The sequence below is a fragment of the Taeniopygia guttata genome, chromosome 1A, assembly GCF_048771995.1.
Source record: "Taeniopygia guttata chromosome 1A, bTaeGut7.mat, whole genome shotgun sequence".
Lineage (NCBI taxonomy): Eukaryota > Metazoa > Chordata > Aves > Passeriformes > Estrildidae > Taeniopygia > Taeniopygia guttata.
Window position 1 is genome coordinate 50,680,246 of NC_133025.1, and position 19,373 is coordinate 50,699,618.

The 19,373-nt window shown below is 48.7% G+C and overlaps 1 protein-coding gene across 1 annotated transcript; it reads left to right on the plus strand.

Moving 5' to 3' along the window:
- Nucleotides 1-15,927: 15,927 nt before the first annotated feature.
- On the plus strand, nt 15,928-19,373 carry MB (myoglobin). The gene is made up of 3 exons (XM_002199380.7): nt 15,928-16,095; nt 18,057-18,279; nt 18,979-19,373. Exons 1-3 carry the CDS (start codon nt 16,001-16,003, stop codon nt 19,123-19,125), a joined length of 465 nt encoding a protein of 154 aa, XP_002199416.1. The 5' UTR covers nt 15,928-16,000; the 3' UTR covers nt 19,126-19,373.

Sequence of the window (19,373 nt, forward strand, 5' to 3'; positions counted from 1 at the left end):
CTCCCAGTGTTATCCATGAGCTGTGGGGGACCATGAAAGGCCTCCTAACCACCAGCCAGTGTCCTCACACCAAAACTGGGGAAAAACCCTATGTGCAGGGCTAAGGGAGCTTGCTCTGGTTGTCCCCCCAAAGACCAGCATGAAGGCAGCAGCTCTAAGGCATCCCTAGTAGCAAGGAGGGTCATAAATAACCCCAGGGGTGGGATGCCAGACCTCCTGATTTTCCTTTGGCTGATCCTGGAGCCTTCAAGCTCTCAAATATGTTGCATTCCACTGAGGAATGGTGCCCTCAAAACAAAGAAAATGAAACTGAAGCCAAATATCCCTCCAGGGGCTGAACACATTTGCACCTGACCAGAGCTGCTCAAATTGTGTGAGTAGTGACCATCAATGGCTCCCAGCAATGGCCTGGGGTGCTTAGAGCCATGACAGCACCCTGAGAGGTGCCTCAGGTGGGACATCCCAGCAGCTGTACAAAACCCACTGTGATTTGCAGGCCAGGTGTGACCTGGCACTGCAGGGGCAACTCTGGGGAGTTCTGTGCATTTAGAAAACTAAATACTCTGGAGTCTTGCCTGTCTCTGGCATGCCCTCATCCTGCTTGCAAGTCCCTGGCAACTGCCTTTCCCCAAGGCCTCCACTAAAAATGAAACATCTTGACAAAAACCAAGAGGTCCTTTGAGAAACACCTTGGCTGAGCATCCCTCGCACTGCTGGTGACTGATGGCACCAGGGACACGTACTGTGTGGCCATGGTGCAGAGCCAGGAGCCACTTTGTCCCTGTGATGTAGAAGTGTCCAGTTCTACTTGGAGCTGCACAGATGCACTGTGGATTTTAACTCTGATTTCCTTTGGAAAAATGTGAAATATTGATCATCTTGTGCCTTTTTATGACTTCCTGTCCCCGCAGGGGATCCTCACAGCTAAGAGGCTCTAGAGGAACAGGAACATCTTCATGGGCACTGCCAAGGCTGAGATCTCAGCAATCCTGCATGTACAGGAGGTGTGTCCTGAATAAGAGCTGGATCTGGCTACAGTACATCTCTCATGTGACCCCTGGAGATTTTGCTCACCACAAGTATCCGCGTCATTTCCTCCCTGCCACTGCAGCTCCATCAGTCTCCTGGGGCCACGTGTTTCTAGAACAGCTACCAGCACTGAGTATGAGCATCTGTGCCCAAAATACAATGAGAGTTGCCAGGAGGAGAGAAGAGGCAGTGGATGAATCTCATCTTTTCTGCTTTGGAAACAATCAGGTCCCAAGCTCTGAGCTCTGCTATGCTGCCCTGTCTGGTTGGCTTGGTGGTAGGTGGCTGCTCAGGGAGTGCTGCAGAATAGAAGTTATCTTTTTTCAAATCCTTTGCTTCTGCCCTCTGACAGCCAATAAGTCCTCAAAATCCTAACATGCTCAGAGGCATGTTTCATGCCCAGAAATGTTTCTGGCCTCAGTTTCACTCCAGGCTTTGGGGAAAATACAAATGCTTTTAAAAGCTGCCATCTCATCATCTAAGTCAGAGAAACCAAGAGCCATGAATGTGCCCAAAGGAATGACCCACGGGAACAGCAGGGCTTGAGCACACAGGATGATGCAAGGCAGAAAAAGCAGAAAGGCACATTTTGAATGGTACTTTAGTAGTCTGGTCATCTGGATAAAATTAAAAAGAGAACCAGGACCAATAAAGCTAGGTCTAGCCGGCCTCCCAGGACTCACTGCAGAACTATGAATACCCAGAGCTGTCTTACCCACCAGGGCAGTCAAGGCCGTGACATTTCTGAGATTCCTCTACCCAGGACAGTTATTATTCCACTTCATTTTACAATTTATTTTTTAACTCCTCTTTTCTTTGACTAGTGTTTCCACTAACAACCTGGAGAGTCTTCAGAGCTTGGGTGCTACCAGCTCTCACCTCCCAAAACCACAACGAGGTGCCTGGGTCTGTGATATCCCAGGCATTACCTGGTTTTCCATGTGCAGGAAGGCCATTTCCAGAGCCAGAGCTGTGCTGCAGTGCTAAGGGTCTGTGGCCACACCAGGGACAGGACTGGCTTCTTCTCTTTCACCTTGCAGGCGTCACTGACTAGTGAAGAGTGGCAAACCCAGGATCCAGTCTCAGACCTGACCCGCTGGTGGTCTGATTTTACAGCTGCTTCCTGCAAAAAAAACAATCCCCTGGGTGAGAAATCTGGAGGACCAAAGGATCTTCAGCATGGCGCTAATGCTAAAAATTTGGCCCAAAAGTTGACCAAAAGGTGAAGGCAGGGACCACACAGCCTGACAAGGGTGATGGAATAGCCTGGCACTGGGGCCTCTGGAGGGCACAGAAGGAAGGAGTTCTGTGAAGTTTCATCCCAAACCTCAGGCACAGGGTAGCAGGGATGGCTGTTTGCCTTAGTGACAGCCAAGGGAAGAGGCTGGAGGCTGGTGTGGAAGGGCTGATGGGCTGTGTCCTCTGGGCAGGGGCATCACCTCCTTTTGCCCACAAGACCACTTGGTGCCTTCTGCTCAGCCCTCAGTTTGAAGAACCAGACTAGCGCTTCGCACCGGAAGCCACATGATGTCCATGTTTTCATTGCCATCGCTGCAGCTGCTTGTGGTTCTGATTTCAAAATACCTGGATCACTAGACATTGGGATGACCTGGTGGAGACCCTGCCTTCCTTAGCTAATGCATCCCCCAGGATGTGGGCATAGTGACTCAGGGATACTGTGTGAATTTCCTTACTTTTTCCTGTCCCAGAGCACCTGCCGTGAGGATTTTCCTTCTGCATCTAATCCCATAAACACCCTGCTGGTTTCCCACATGTGTAGTGTGGGTAGTGGGGTCTCTCATACCTCTCCTCTCTAGGCTGCCCCAGGTCCTGCTGTGTAGCTGCATCTTCCATGTGGGGCCATACCCACATCTGGTCATATCCTTTCACTCCTTTAGGGACCCAGCACAGGCTTCAGCCATTCAGAGGTGATTTTTCCATTCTATGGGTGGTGTGTGGCTCTAGAGCTCCTGTTTCCCAATCCTGCTCACCAAAGTTGGACTCATGTCTCCATCCACTTCTGCTGCAAGCTCTGGGCTGATTCAGGAGCACCAGGGTTTGAGGCAAAGCTTTGGGAAAAGGTTGATCTCCAAGAGTGCTCTGTGGGCTTGGGGCTGGAGATGCTAATCAGGTGCAGCTGCTCCTGCATCTCTCTGCTCCTCAGCATATCTGGGGTGTGAAGGCTTGGATATGAGCTCCTCAGCATTTAAGGATGAAAAGATTCTTTTTCCCACATTACCTGGCTCCCACCTGTCAGCTCAATGTCACAATATTTTAGGTATGGCAAAGGTAGCAAGAGTAATTTAGATTCCATCCAGCATACCAAAAGCTGGAAGTTAGGTCATGTCATAAGGGGACAGGAATTTCCCTTAGGTCTTCAGGAAATGTATGGGCCCATGCTGGGGTCGCAAAACTGGAGCAGCTGGATGAGCCCAGGGCAATGTTTGTGTGTTGCTTCGGTGCTGTTCACACGGGCTTACCATGGCAGCACCCTCAAAGGTGGGTGAAGCTGTTCCAGTGCCGCCAGGTTCAGCTGCCATGAAATCACCCATGGCATTTTACAGGAGACATTTGCCTGTGTGGGGATGTTTGTGCTTGGGGTCATGTCTATTTTTGCTTCTATGCCTTGTATTTTTAAATTGGGTTTGATCGGCACACAATGCCTGCAGCACAGCTCCTTTCAGATCATCTGTCATGTCAGAAAATGGCTTTGAATATCTGTCTGCTCGTTTCAAGCTAAATATTTACTCTGTAATTAGCTCATTTTGTTTAAAATGCTTTTTTTTAAAAAAAAAAAAGTATGAATGAAAAGTCAATATTAAGTTGCTTAAGTGGGTGGGAATAAGCAGGTGGAAAGCAAAACAACTTCTGCAAAGCTGGTGTGGGTGTTTAGCTTTCACAAAATTTTCTGTTTCTCTTTTCCTCTGTGATCATCACTGTGAAAATCTGCTCTATTGGTTTCTGTGCCAGGAAATGCTGGGGATATTGAAGATGTGTGCGTGGAGGTGAGGGAAAAGTCTCCAGCCCATGTTGTCCCCGCCTGACAGCGCTCCTTGATGGTGTCCCTAGCTGGGCTCTCATCCCTGGAGCCACCAATGCCCTGCCCCCAGGATGCTGTCTGGGTCTCTCCAGGGTGGGCACAATGCAGTTGTTGTGGCGTGGCAGTGCTGGAGGCATCTCTGACACAGCCCCCAGTCCAAGGCACACCCCATGTGTGCTGTGCAGAGATGAAAAATGATGGAGAACTGGGACAAATGTGGTTCCATGTTTTTCTGCTGCCAGAGTAGTAAAAGTTGTGCTCTCACAGAGACAGAGGGCTCGTGCAGTCACACGTGGGCGAAGATAGAAAAGAAGGAGCATGTTGCTGACTTCACTGGGGCACTCAAAAAGCATCTGCTGATGTTGTAAATTTATTTCCAAGGCGCCCAAACCCGTGGCTTCTGGTTCACCTGTGAGTTCAGAGGGAAGGAAAAAGAAAGAAAATATTTACGTCAACCTCACTGAGGCTGAAAATATTTCTTTTAGGTTCCTGGCAAGCCAAAAGCCTCCTGACACCGTGGCTTTGTGTTGCATCAGGGGTCTACATGGTTTGATTTTGCTTTCAGATGAAAACAACATTTCCAAGCTCCACTTCCAAGGCAGGTCTCCTTCCTATCCCTCGTATACTCCTGAACCCTGCATGAGGGCAGGGAGCAAGACACTGGCCAGTGACATGGATGCCTCCTGGCTGCCTGAGGCTGCCCAGCTGGGGGAACACGGGATCCTGTTGCCCTGCACCAGGGCACTCAGATCAGCAGATGGAAGCTGCCTCTGGATTTCAAGCTAGAAAGAAAGGTAAGAAAGGAGGATAAAGATTGACATTTAAACCTAAAATATAACTTCAAAGGACGCAACAGTTAAGCCGCTGGGGGAAATGTCTGAAGTTTAAGGATTTTATTTTGTGAGTGGCTGCAAATGTGAGATTCCCACTGGACCTGAATTCAGTGGCAGGGGAACTCTGCCTCAGAGCACAACCTTACTTTTAATTACTTCTAGCTAAATCTGTATGAAGTAATTGTGTACTATTAAATTATCTCACTCAACACAAGATTACTCTACTTTCATTCATCCTGTATAAATGAGACACATATATCCACTGGCTGTTGGGTAAATAACCTCACTGCCTCACCCCTGCCAAGCGGTGGCCCTTCTTTTTCTGCTTTGCCTTTTCACCTCTGATGCCTTTTGCCTATGTTATCTCCTGTCAGCATACCTAAAGGCAAGCAAAAACTTGCTGCTTGCAGTAGTCAGTCATATTTTCTGAGCCTCTGCTGTCTTATTGTATCTGCTCAGGTAACCCTCTCTGAGCAGGGAATGCTGAACGAGATGCTCTGATGCACTGCAGGAGCTGGGATTAGGTGCTGGTTCTTCACAGTCGCATTTCTGCACACGCTGGATCATCATAAGCTGCTCTAAAAAGTTAACTGGGTACATGAGTTCATGAGCTCAGTCCTAGAGCTATAATTTGGAAGTGAGTGATTAAATTTTCTACTTAAAATAAGCTGGCTGAGAATTATGAAGTCATGGAATGGTTTGGGTTGGAAGAGACTTTAAAGATCATAGAGTTCCAGCTCCCCTGCCATGGGCAGAGATACCTTCCACTAGACCAGGTTACTCAGAGCTTCATCCAGCCTGGCCTTGAACACTTCCAGGGATGTGGCATCTACAAGTTCTCTGGACAACCTGTTTCTATGCCTCACTCCCTCACAGTAAGGAATTTTTCCTGTTACCTAATCTAAACCTACTCTTTCAGTTTGAATCTATTCCCCCCATGTCACTATGAGCCCTTGCAAAAAGTTTCTCCCCATCTTACATGTAGGCTTCCTTCAGATACTGGTGGAAGGATCTTACTAGGTCACCCTAGGCCTTCTCTATTCTAGGCTGAACAAACCCTATTCTCAGCCTTTCCTCATAGGAGAGGTGCTCCATCCCTTGGATCATCTTGGGGGCATCTCTCTTTCCTTTTTGTGTTTCATTCCTCCCTGTCAGTGTGCACGATCTTGCACAGCAGTGTGGATGTCCTGCAAGGCAGATCCTATGGGTGTGCTGATAAATCTCCTTGGCCTCCCTGCCCAGTGCCCCCAACTGGGATATGGACCTTGCTCACCACTGTGGTGAGCTCCTTGACCACTGATCAGGCTTAGGGGCTCCTGTGATTTTATGTCAATGCTGCTTTCCAGGGCAGCTTTGTGTGCAATGCCTGACATGTTAATGCCAGCAGGCACAATGCGCTTCAGAAGAAGTGTCCATGACTTTTTCTCTCAGGCAGAAAATCTCTCTCTGCAGAGGGAACCAGTTAGCCTGCTTTGTTCTCACAGCTGGAGGCTCATAGTGGTCAAGATGTGCCATGCTTGGGGGTCTTGTGGTGATTTTGGTAATGTGGTTAATGTAGAACTCCTCTGAAGGCATTTCTTCAAGGTTTCAGGTTAGGAAACTGCCCTAGGAATGCTATGAGCCATATTACAGTTCCTGCTAAAACACCAGCCAAAATCATCAGAATGTTTCTTGATACTTTCTGGACTTGGGAGCATAGGGATGCTGTTTGTGGAGCTGGTGGGATGATCCCACAAGAAAGGTCCTGCTGGTGCTTATGCTTTTCCAGCCCCATGGAGCACTTTCAGCCACAGAGGCTTGCAGAGTGGCTATTCCCACATCACCTGTGTTTTCTGGGAATTCCTCACATTAAGCTTTGCCCTGCAGAAGCTCAGGGACTTCTAGGATCCTGTTGCTGGTAGCCATCAGCTGTTTTTGGAAAATGGATTGAAAATCCCCTGCCCTAGTGTTGGAGTGTTGAGGCTGAGCAGAGCCCAGCAGAAATATTTTCCATGTGTGCCCACAGAGGGTAGTGACCAGGGGTGCCACCGCTGAGTGATGAGCTGGGTAAGAGGAGGGGCTGCCTGTGGTGAGGCTGGTGCAGGGGTGCCTTCCCAACACAGCACAATGTGAGTGGGAGAAAAGGGAGCAGAGCAGCAGTGAGAGCAGAGAAACCATCTCAGTCACGGTGCCTTTCCCTTGGCACCACGTCTGGCACACACACAGTGGGGCCTCTGGGCTTACTCCACAGGAAGATGAAATACCAGTCATGTGGAGAAAGAGGATGAGGGGAAATACCATGGGAAAGGGAATATCCAGGAGAGGAAAACATTTCTGTTGGGAGAAGTGGAGCATGGGGAATGGGCTCTCAGAGCTGCTAGGCTGGGAAATGCCGTTTGCACAGAATCACAGTGGAGAGTGGCACCAACTCTCCCTCTTGTGGGCATTTCCCTCTGCTTTGTGTAATCTGGGAGCTGCTGGGCCTGCCAGCTGCCCTGAACCTCTGCTGGCTTCATCCCAATGAGATGGTTGTAACTCCTCTATTAAACACTTGGTCTGTGTGAATTAGACCAAGAGGGTGACCTGAGCTGCAGAGGCAGCACCTGGAGTGCCCTGGCATCGTGCTTATCACTCACCAGGTGAGAGGCACTGCTCTGTCTGCAAAATGAAACACCTGAAAGCAGGACCCATGAAAAGGGAGCAGGAGATATGGAATCAATGACTTCCCACACTAACTCCTTGCAGGTCAGACTGGCCAAGACTTCACTTCTCTGCTTTCCTCTCGCTTTGTTCAAGTCAGTCTTTAGTTTGTTTAAAAAACCAAACAAGTCCAAACGTACCATGTTACCATTTGAATTTCCATCTGAACTCCTCCCCTGCCCCAAAGATTCTCTCTCAGCCCAGACTGTGCTCATGGATGAGACATTTGTATTACACTTTTTTTGACACACAAGGCCTGCCTGTTTGGTCTATCTGCAGTCACATTTCTGTTCCTGATTTTTTGATCTGTGGTCCCAGTGTGTCCTTGAATATTTTTTTTTATGATTTGGACCCTCTCTGCCCCAATAAGTAGGTGAGCCCCTGTATGTCTTTCTGTGGAGGGCCAGTGTACCTATCTCAGCTCCATGAGCCGCAGGTCTACAAGAGCAGCACATAAGTGCTGGCCTTCTGCTCAGGAGGATGATAAATCCAGTGTAATTTGGCCCTTGCTGTAAACTCATAGACAAGTCACAAAATTAGCACTGAAACATGGAGAAGGAGCATGAATTCATTTAGAGCAGAGTGAAATTCACCACGTGGAGTGAAATCTCTGCTGCAGCTGATGGGGAAGGAAATAAAAGGACCGCAGGCTAAGAGAAGCAATTTCCAGACAGATGCTGCCACAGACCAGCTGGATCCGACCAGCTGTGCCACCAACACTGGAGCACTTAGCAGGAGGAGGAAGATCAAAAAATAAAACTGTGGTGTTTGGGGAACTCACAATTAAAAAGGCATGAGAGATGGGAGCCCTGCATGTGGTGAGATCTTGGAGGGTAATGGAGCTTCAGTTTTATTATTGGTTTGGTTTTTTTTTTTTTTTTTTTTTTTTTTTTATGAGCACTCCTTAAAGCAGTTCGTGAATGATTAGAAAGTGATTATCAGATTTTTGTCTTTGTGCATTGGCTGATCTTCTGCAAAATCACCAAGTCAGCGGGTTGTTTTAAACAGATTGACTTCATAAGGCTGCAGCCATGTCTCAAGTATATTTTGGGGAGCATGTATAAGAAGATTAACGAAAATTATGAATTTATGAAGAATCCTGCCTATGACTGCTAAATGCAAGCATGCAAATATAACCTTGGGAAGTCCTTTAGCTTCAAGCTGCTGTGATGGAATAGAGCTGCCCCTGCTTCTTACACTTTCTCTGGGCACCTGGCGCTAGTGTTGTTGGGGGAAGAGGCTAGATGAGATAGCTGTACATGAATCCTGTGTATGTTAGATGGTTATAAGTGAGCTTTCCAAAGATGCCCAGCCTGGGACATGTGTATATACAACCCCAGACCCCAAAGAGCTAGAAGGGCTGGCCAGGCTGAGCATTTGGCAGGGATGCTGTCTTACACCTGCACCAGTACCTAAGGAACCACTGGACCAGGATTCTCAGCAGAGGTGAAATCTTCCAGTATTTGTATTTTTGTGCCAGTATCTTGCAGCCAGCAGCAGATCCCACCACTGTGGTTGTCTTGCCAGCAGGACCCTGAAGTGGACAGGGCAAAAGATCTGTTTTGCAAGCACAGCAAAGGAAACAACAGGGAAGAGATGCAGAACAGAGACCCCACCCCAGCTGAGTGGTAAATGTTCAGTTCAGGCAGCCAGGCCACAGGTGCTATGCTTAGGGTGCTCACTACTGCCCAGTGCTGATCTGCTTGAAGAAAACTGTGATTATTTTGCCAAGTATTTTTTTTCAGTGGGATCAGTTTTCCTGCAGGAGTTCCTGGTAAGACCAGCAGAGCACAGAAAGGACTACTGGATTTGGGGCTGCTTAAACTGGTGCTGCTTCTCAGAAGAGAACTCCTGGTTGCTCCTTTCCTCCCTAAGGGTGCACTTGGCGTTGGAATGATAATGCAAAATGAGACCTTGAACTTTGAAAAGGGCCAACTGCAGCTGGGAGCGGGAACCTGCTGGAGCTCATTAAAAGGCAAGTGTAAACATCAATAAAAATGAGGGGTAGATCTTGGCTTCCCCACGGGCTCTTATCTCGCAGAAGCTCTGTGCTTTGTGGATGAGAGGCTGTTTTGCAGGCAGAGGGAATGAAAACATGTGTCTTTTTTCTCTTTTCACCCCATGAAACTCAGGCAAAGGGAAACCCTAATCTGTATGTGCTGTTCCACTAGTTAGACAGTGCTGCCGGGGTTTTGGAGGATGGCTCCATGGGTGTTCCTTCCACTAAGGATGCCTGCGTAAGTAGCTCTGCCTCCCGTCTCCCCCGCCAGCATGTGTTGGTCCAGCTGTGTGACAAACCAGACCACAGAACTCATCTGACTTCAAAAATACACTCTCCACAAGATAAACACAGTTTCTTCAAATTCAGACCAGTTCCTTAATCCCACTCATTTGAAGCCCTCATAATGAACTGCACAGGCTTTGTGGGGTGGGGTGGGGGGAATCTGCTGTCATTGCCTCCAAATCCAATTTAAACACATGCACAGCCTCATATTAAGTGCTGGTAGCTTGAGGGCCATTGCCTGCCCAGCGGACTGAGAAGGAAATTTGCAGCTGTATCACCCAATTTTACCATGTAGTGATGGGCTCTCCCACTCTTTTTTTTGGGAGGCTGAGTTGTGCACTGTGTGCTGAGGCCATTGCCTCCTCTTCCTTAAGGAGCAGCTCAGCCAGAAGGAATTATTTATTGCTGCTGGCTCCCTTCAGACTCTGGGCATGGCTGTTGTGTGTCCCAGGGAAGGGAGGGCTGCACACAGGGCACTTGTTTGCACAGTGGCTCAGCTCTGTCAGTGCTGAGGCTGCTCTCACTCTGGTCTTGGCCATGCTGCAGTTGCTGCTGCCTTTGCAGGCACATGGGTGAGCATCTCTCCAGCAGCACCCAGGAACCTTGCAAGGCACCACCCATATGCCCAAGGCACTAGGACATTCTCTGGCATAAGGCATGGAGTGGAGAGTCACTCCTTCCAGCTGCCTGGATTTCATGAAACCTACCACTAAATCCCAGCCTTAGCCATGTTGTAAACGTCTCTGTTGCAGCTTCCTGTGGGTAGCTCTGAGCTGCAGAGCTCAGTGTGGCAGGCAGACACCCAATACTGAATGCAGGCTGATTGCTTGACCTTTTCTGCCCATATGTGTTTTTGTGGCCCTGCCTTTCTCAGTTGTCCTTCAGCAGGCTCTAGTTACAATATTTTATTGATGATGAGGGATGAGGGAGGAATTCCTCTCTTGCTTTAGTGTTTTCAAAGGGTAGTACACAAACTCTTGAGTGCCAGCATGGTGTTACAAAGTCTAATCCACAGAAGAGACTGTTGCATGCCACATTTCCCACTGACTCATGGAGATCTCCAGGGCTGCACTGGCATAACCCATGTTCTTACCTCTAAAAAATAATTTTCTCCTTTTGCTTCTGGGTGAGTGAGGCTTTAAAATCTGTCTGTTGTTCTCTAATCATATTCTTTCCTTCTTAAGCTGCACTCATAGTTTTCCACCAAAATCCTCAGTGCTTTTGTGCTCTGCATTCCCAGTCCTTCAGAGAAGGTTTGCATCCCCAGAGAGAGCTGCTGCAGCCTCAGAGACAGCCTCAGTTTCTGTATTGTAGCCTAAATATTCTTGTCCTGGATTGCCCTTCTGCTTTCCCGCATGTTCTCCCACTGAATGCAAGCACTGGTGTGCAAGAACTGTCTTGTTTAGCTGAGATAAACATTTTTCCCAGGTGCTGGGCAGAGTTAACACACATTGTGAGATGCCTCAATAATTGCACAAGAGCTGTGGGTCATGCCTATGTTATGTCTGATGCTCACTAAAGGCTGGATTCTGTGAGCACTGGAGCGAAGGTAAAGCTACCTTTGGCTTTACAGCACAGGGCTTGATCCCAGAGAGAATCCAGGCCGAGACACTGGTAAGTATATAGCACAGCTCTGCAAACTCACACCCCAAATCTTGTCCTGATGCTGAAATCTTCTGCTCCTAGTCCTTCCTCTTCCTTTTAAGCAAGCAGGTCAGGTCACCTCTCAGCTGCTGAAACCCATCAGTGTACAGGAGCCCTGCCTGGAGGCATTGCTAAGAATAGTGTCTAAGAACAAGGGGAAGAGAGGAGTGAGCCTGGAATGGGATTTGGCCGCTGCCATCATCAGTTAGACTCCATCTCATTTCCTACAAGCAGTGGAGGCTACGCAACACTCACAGTTTTGGATGGTGCTCTTACGTGACAGTCTTCTGCTTTTCAGAGTACTGAAGTCAATGGCAGGGCTGTCCAAAAGCCAATGCTCTTGCCCTGCTAAAAGATCCCATTACTGTATCCCTCACCTCTCCAGCTCAAGCTGCTGTGAGTGCAGGACTCTAACCTGGCTGTCTGCACGGACTGAGCTGCAGGCTCCTGAAACAAAGCACAAATGAGTCTCTCAGAAGAAGCTGTATTTCAGCAAAATGCCATAGAAACCACAGCTGTGTTAGAGAGGGCCTTTTCCCTGGCATTATGCAAGAGGTAATTATGTAAGTTGTTGTTATATAATATTCCTGGCTTTTTTGGAGTGCCAGCCTCCCCCTGACCACAGCAGTGTGTATTACTTACGTCACGTCACTCTTTATGCAACCCAGGCTTGCAGCAGAGCTGGGGCTGCTGTCATCACTGCTCCCAGCCATGGGACCCTTGGCTGCTCTCAGGGCTTTTTAAAAATTGTGTTGTGGGGAAAAAAATAGCTCATTGAAAAGAAAAAAAATTATTTGATCAAAATATCCATTTGTCCCTCTGAGACATTTTGCTGTGTAAGCAAAGATGGTTTGGGTTGGTTCTTGAAGAAGGACTGGATTTTGGAACATCACTGTCTCTTTCTTTCTGGAAAATTTATTTCACAGACTTACTTCAAGTGAAAAACGAATCTGTGATTTCTGCCAGTGCCTCTCTCTTGGGTGCCCATTTCCCTACTTGCAGCAGGTCTGACTTCAGAGGAAACAGCTAAAAATTTGTTCTCTTAACCACCAGTGTGAGGGACTGCTGGGCTCTCCAACATTCATTTTCCAGCCCAGGGTCAGATTTCTCTCTTCACAACAGTGATAGTCTAGGAAAAAATTTGAATGTGGCCAAACAAACTTGGATCTGATCCATCCCTGTGGCTGGTGTGTGTTTCTCTGTGTCCCCCAGCTCTACCTGGGTGACTGAGCCTCACAGTAATAGCCTCAAAACAGCTGGTGTTTCTGAAACTATCCCCAAGAGTCAATCCCTGCTCTTTCACTGGTGTCTGTGGGCTCAAGCAAGTCATGGAACTTCTTTCATCCCCCATCATAGGGGACGACAAGTGGCTTTTCTGTCCATGGAATTGTGGCATAGTCTAAATTAATTAATACCTGTAGAAAGGTTTGCCAGCTGTGGAGGGCGGAGCAAAGCACAGGTGAGATTGCACCCACTGTTTTGCCAGAGATGGCTCTTTACCTGCCTGCTGAGCCTGTTGGGGGGGTGGGGGAGGGGGGTTTCCGAACCAGCTTTGGGTACCATTTTTGGGTAGAAGCAAGCCCCATGAAGTCTCCGTGACAGTATTTCTCCTCGCGGCAATACCTTGAGTCTCAGCTGTGGCTTCACTGCTGTCCCATGGGATCTTCCTCTGTCCCCATGCCACCACTCCAGCCCTCTGTGGTATCAAGGCTGGGCGACAGGGGGGAAGGCACGGCATCCCAAGTGACCGAGGAACAGCGATGTCTCTACATCCCGCTGAAAAGGAGCCCCTTACAGAAGTTCTGCCCCCGCAGCCCTGCCTGCCCCGGGGTCACTGAAGGAGAGGGCTGCCTGCCGGCCATCCCCGAGCTGCCACCGCGGCAGGCCGGGACGCGCCCCGGTGCCGCGGCTCGGTGTCCCGCGGCCACGAGGTGGCAGCAAGCCCTGCCCCACGGGCCGGGACCGAGCCCCGGAGCGGCCGGGCGGGGAGGGTCCGGGTCACCCCGGCACCGCACCCTGCTCCGGCAGCGGCTGCTCCAGCACGCCCATCCGAGGGGCTTTGCCGGGGGCTGAAAGCGGCCGCATTGCGCCCCAAAGCCTGGCCAAAAGCACCCGAGGTCCGTTTCTGCTGGTTTAGTGAGAGCGCTTCAGGTGCGCTGCGGAGACGCAGCCACGGGTGCCGGCACGGCCCCGGTGCGGGCAGAGCTGCTAGAAACAGGCTATTCAGTCACCTGGTGCGCTTTAAAGGAGGCAGCCCTTGTGCTGGCTCGCTGTGGTTTGTGTTTATCCAGATGATTATGCAAGTGATAGATTTAGCCCCAAGGGGAAGACAAGAAGACTATAGATACTAAAATGTTATGTCCTTTTCATGGCTGCGGGGTTGAGGGGTGGTCTGGCGCACTATAAAACTTCTAGTATTTCTGTAGACTATTTATTTAAGCTCTAGGGAGAAGAGCTTATGATTTCAGTTCATTACTACTTTGCTTGCAGAAAAAAAAGCAATATAGAATCTCATTTTAAGTATTCTGACAATTTAATGTTAATGTCCATACCAGGACTTTCAGCTTCACAGCCCTGGGGAAAGCTACAGAGAGCAAAGAGTCGACCCATTTCAAATGGAGTTATTACAGCAACTGCGTGGTTCCAGCTTGGGGAATATACAGAGCTCGGTGCAAAAGCAGCAGCCTCTCATGTACTGGGAGCACATTTCTGTTGTGTCTGAAAGGTGTGTAAACCAGTAAGGTCAGTGTTCAGGATCCTGCCCAAGCCTGGAAGGATATAAATGCTTCATTACTGCTGTGAGGATGTGGGCAGTGAGGCTGCAGATATGTCATCTCCCCTGTCTCAGCCCTGTGCTGTGCAGAACTGCACAGGGAATGAGTTGGAGGAGTACTAACCTCTATTCCATCAGTTTAGCTTAGTTTGGGTAATTGGTAGTGACCTGGTGTTTGCACTGGTAAATTAGGATGAAATCTGTAGAAAATGGAAGTGTTGGATGTAGATTTTTGCACGTGAAGCAAACTAGTACATAGAGAAGACGGAAGGGAAGAATTTCAGAGTCTCAAGTTGACTTGGCTGACAGAGGCTTGCAAATATCCTTACCTTGAGGCTTGGATGCCATCTGACACCTCCACTGGGCTTTTGCCACCCTTCTTACCCACAGCATTCCCTTTAAACCTCTGTGTTTCTAAGGCATGTGAGGCTCTGTGCCTCCATCATCCTTGCTGCCCAATTACCATTGTATGTGGGCACTTCTCTCCCCTTGCAAGGCTGGAGCAGGAAACCTGCAGCGAGTGGAAGGGTGCAGAGGCACTGATGCAGCTCAGGTCCTGCAGCACTGTGGTAGACACTGTGGGGTTGAATGCTCTTTTCCTAAATTCCAAGGTAGGTGTCTTCAGCTTCTGGTTGATATTTCTTATCTGCGTTCTCCTTGGAAACATCCAGAGGCACGTGCATGGTTCGGGACAGCAGTACTGGGCTTTGTTATCAGGCTGTGCTCTGACTGCAGCCACCCCTGGAAGGGACCAGTCACCCCACTGGTGTGCCAGGCCATTACCAGTCTTGACAGGGAGGTAGGAGAAAGTTTGGGAGCCCTCCCAAAGTGTGTCCACATGGTTTGTCAGCTCAGTGGCTTTTCCTTCCAACACCAAAATTTGTTTAGCTTGACCGAAGTAGCCAGAGAGCAGAACTGCTGATTGGGTGGGTGTTGAATGTAGCTTTGCTATGTCCTCATGTCTCTGGTCTGCTGCAAATTACCTTTCTGGCTCAGTTGTACATCCAGACTCAGCCATCAGCTAATCCTAGGTGTTTCCCAGAAGAGTAGGCAGCAGGATCTGGGCAGGCTGATGTGGGGGAACTGGCTCCCATACAGCTTTTGTCCCTTCGTTCCTCCTGCAGCAGGTGCAGAAATGACTGGGCTGCTTTCAATATGGTTATCTCTTAAGGGCATGTCACAAGTGGTGTGTTACCCCAGGAGAAAAGGATGGTAGATCATTATGGGAAAGGAAAGGCCTTTGGAGTGATGGAGTCAATGCTACTGGCTGTCCTGGTCTTTTCTCCTGCTTGCCCTTGGCAGGCCAGGGGAGAGGGAGGCAGGGTGGCCTTGCAGATGACTGTGCTCTTCAGAAATCTCCTGCCATAAAGCTTGACACTGTCTCTGGGTCCTTAGGAACCTGGGACAGGCTCCTGGCACAGCATTCCAGCAGTGCCCTTTCTGTCTAGAGTGGGACATGTGCCAGTCCAATACGAGAAGCAGAAATGATGCCATTAGTGGCACCCACAATAGTACCTGACTCAAAATAGCTTCCTAGGAAAAAACAGGGAGGCTGATTAGGTTAGACAAGCCTGAAAGAGAGCAAGAAGTCCCGCTGATGATTGACAGGTATAGGTTTGTGGGCAGGGGCTATAAATCCCATGGGTGAGCTCTCCAGCTACCCTTTGGGGAAAGGCAAACGGCTGCAGGAAGCACTCAGGACCCGCTTTTGGTGAACCATGGGGCTCAGTGACCAGGAATGGCAGCAAGTCCTGACAGTCTGGGGAAAGGTGGAGTCCGACCTCGCTGGCCATGGCCATCAAATTTTAATGAGGTAGGCAAGGAGCTTCAGTTCTAAGACTAAAGCTGAGAGCTTTTGATGAGAGACATGCTTGTCAGTGTTTATTTCAACAAGGTGTTTTCTTTCTTGTAGGGTGGTGTTTTTTCCATTGCTATTTTTGGGTTAAAAGTTACTCACCGTGTAAATTGGCTGTGCTTCTGTCTCTCCATCTCTCTGTGGGTGCAGGAGCAGACCAGTGCTGCTTTTAACACATGGCTGTGCTTTGTCTCTCTGCCTCTGGTGGCCAAGCTCTGCTTTGGATCCTCATTTCCCAAGCACCTCAGTGAGAAATGCTGGAGTGAAGGTGTGTCATGGGGCTTCAGATGCTCTGCAGAAAGGATGTGGGGAGGCTGAGAAGGAATGAAAAGAGAGAAACCTCACCTCTGTGGCAATTTTCTTGGAATCTATTTCAGTAAAATTAACTGCAAAGTATCTTGAGAGTTTCCCTCTCCCCACCTTAGTCTCACCTGGCAGAGCCCTGCCCATCCTGCTTTTTGGCCAGAAATCTGTGCGATAACACTTGTCCGCTACCTCATGATGAATATGAGGTCTAAGTATGAAATGAGGCAAATCCTTCCCCTTACTTCCCTTCTCCATTATTCCAGTGCCAGAAGTGCTGCTGAGGTCTCCAACTGAGAGAACCCCATCCTCCATGTTGTCCTTGTGATCCTGGCACTCGGAGTGGTGAACACCCCAGATACTGCAAAGTGGGAAAGAACATTAGGTGGACACTGGAGCCTAGCTTGTCCCTTAAGACCAGAGAGGATGCAGACTTTGAGGAGATTCTCTTCAGCTCTCCTCTCAGACTGTGCACACCCAAATGTGCTGGAAGGGTACAGACACTGAGGAGGGTAGTGGGGATCTGGCACCTGCTTGGGGGATTTTCTACCCTAAGCATGGGAAAGGCAAGGAGCCCACACCTCCAGGCATATCTACTGCAAAGCTGTGAAAAGCAGCTGTTATCAAAGATGAGCCAAAGAAGGGGGCTGTTTTCCTTACCTGCTTTATCGTGTTCCAGATCAGCTGCCATTTGAAGGGAAAGGAATGGAGTGGGAATGAAGTGGGTGGAAATGTGATGGCTTTCCCCTCTTGTGGTCTAGAGCATGCTAGAGGGGTAACAGGAACCTGAGCCATCCTCACCCATCCATCTCTGAGGTGGCTACTTTGGCTCTGAATTTGCCACATGCTAGAAAAAGCAGTTCCCAATGGAAATGTAGTACCATTTTTCTTACAAGTATCACAGAGTAGAGCGTGGCATTAAATAAATAGATGTCACCCTGTGACTTTGCACTCCCCTGCCAACCCAGGTCTCCTCCAAGGAGTTTCTGAGGGAGGAGAGAGGGTGCAAAAAAAGGTCAGGAACCAAATTCCTCCATGCCTGCACAGTAAACTCTCCCATCCAGATGACAATCAAGAACACACGACCTCCAGATGTAAGAGATATAAGGGACCTGAGGCTGGGGGCTGCTCCCTTTTTTTATTTTTTTTTTTTTCCTCTATGGGAATCTTGTAGACCTCTCATTTCCTGGCCAATAAATCATGGGGTGATAGGAGGGTTTGTGTGAGAGGCAGGGGTTTATAGGTTGGCTCACCAGCAACAGTAAATTGATGAAGGCAGGTGATTTTGTTTGCTTTTGGTTTTCCTTCACATGAATACAAGAACTCACCTCTCAGTATCATGACTAGCCTTGGCTCTTGTCTCTGTCTTAAAACCGTTGACATAATCCAGGGGATGGGTGCCAAGGAGTTATCAGAACTGTATGGAAAAAATACAGACACTTCCTTTGTTCCTCTAGTTGGGCATGTTTAGGGCAGTGTCTCGGTGGAGGGAATGGAAACAGACAGTGGTGATCATCTTAGGAAATGAGTAAGAAGATGGGATTAAAGATTGAGTACTCAGAGGGAAGTATGTCAGGAGCTTCTCCTCTCCAAAGTCCCTCTGCTTTTGTCCACAGACTCTTTCAGGACCATCCTGAGACCCTTGATCGCTTTGAAAAGTTCAAAGGTCTGAAGACCCCTGATGCAATGAAGGGCTCTGAAGATCTGAAGAAACATGGAGTTACTGTTCTTACCCAGCTGGGCAAAATCCTGAAAGCAAAGGGTAATCATGAGGCCGAGTTGAAGCCCCTGGCTCAGACCCATGCAACCAAGCACAAAATCCCTGTCAAATATCTGGAGGTATGGAAAAGGGCAGAGAGTCTCAGTGTCTGATCTGTAAGTGAATGTGTGCAAGACAGCTGTGTGAGAGTTGGGCTTTCACTTATTGATGACTAGTTGGACTTCAGTGAGCTCTCCCTCAAGTCCAGGGTCTGTGTGTACAAGCAGGAGGAGGCACAGAAAGGGCTCATGGTATGCAAATGGTATGTGAATATCCAAGTTTAGATTTCCCATTCCAAACACCCAAACACAGTCTGACCAACCCTTGACAACAATAAACCAGCCCATGCAGCCTATGCATGCCTGGGAAACTGCATTACATAAGGACTGTCAGTGACTGGACACAAGGGACATACAATTTTAGAGTAAGCCCTGGAGGATCCATTGGAGACCAAGACCCATAAAACTAAGTGTTATACAAACACAGGGCATGAATTTGCAGTCTTAATGGATGAGGCTGACAAAAAGTGGAAAGGGCGATGGTCTACTCAAGGTCATGAAGCTGATCAGCGTCAGAGCTAGGAATAGAGCCCAGTGCTTCTGCCTAGCCCAGACTCCTTGCATACTAGACCTCACTGTCTCTCCAGAGGCTGCAGGAAGGCCTACTGAATTAGCTCAGAGATATTTCCAGACTCTGCAACCTATTTCTTAGTCTGGCTTTTCTGAAAATAAACCTTGAGTGTCCCTTCAGTTTTTCTTTCTCTCTTTCCTTCCTCACAGTTCATTTCTGAAGTCATTATCAAGGTCCTTGCCGAAAAACACGCTGCAGACTTTGGGGCTGATGCCCAGGCTGCAATGAAGAAGGCTCTGGAGCTGTTCCGAAATGATATGGCCACCAAGTACAAGGAGTTCGGTTTCCAGGGTTAGCACATACGCACAAAGGAGCACCATGATGGAGGGCCTGGCCACGCATCTTTCCCCGGCGCTATTTTGGACATCTCACAATTGGCCATCTCTGGTGTGTGGGAAAGCTTTGATGAGAGGCCAAGAGTTACTCCAGGCAGCATAGAGGCAGTCAGAGTGATATCCACGATAAACTGTCGTTTCCTGGCTTCATGTATACAAAAGAAATATTCTGCTTTCTTAGGAAAAATAACATTAGGGGTTATCTGTGA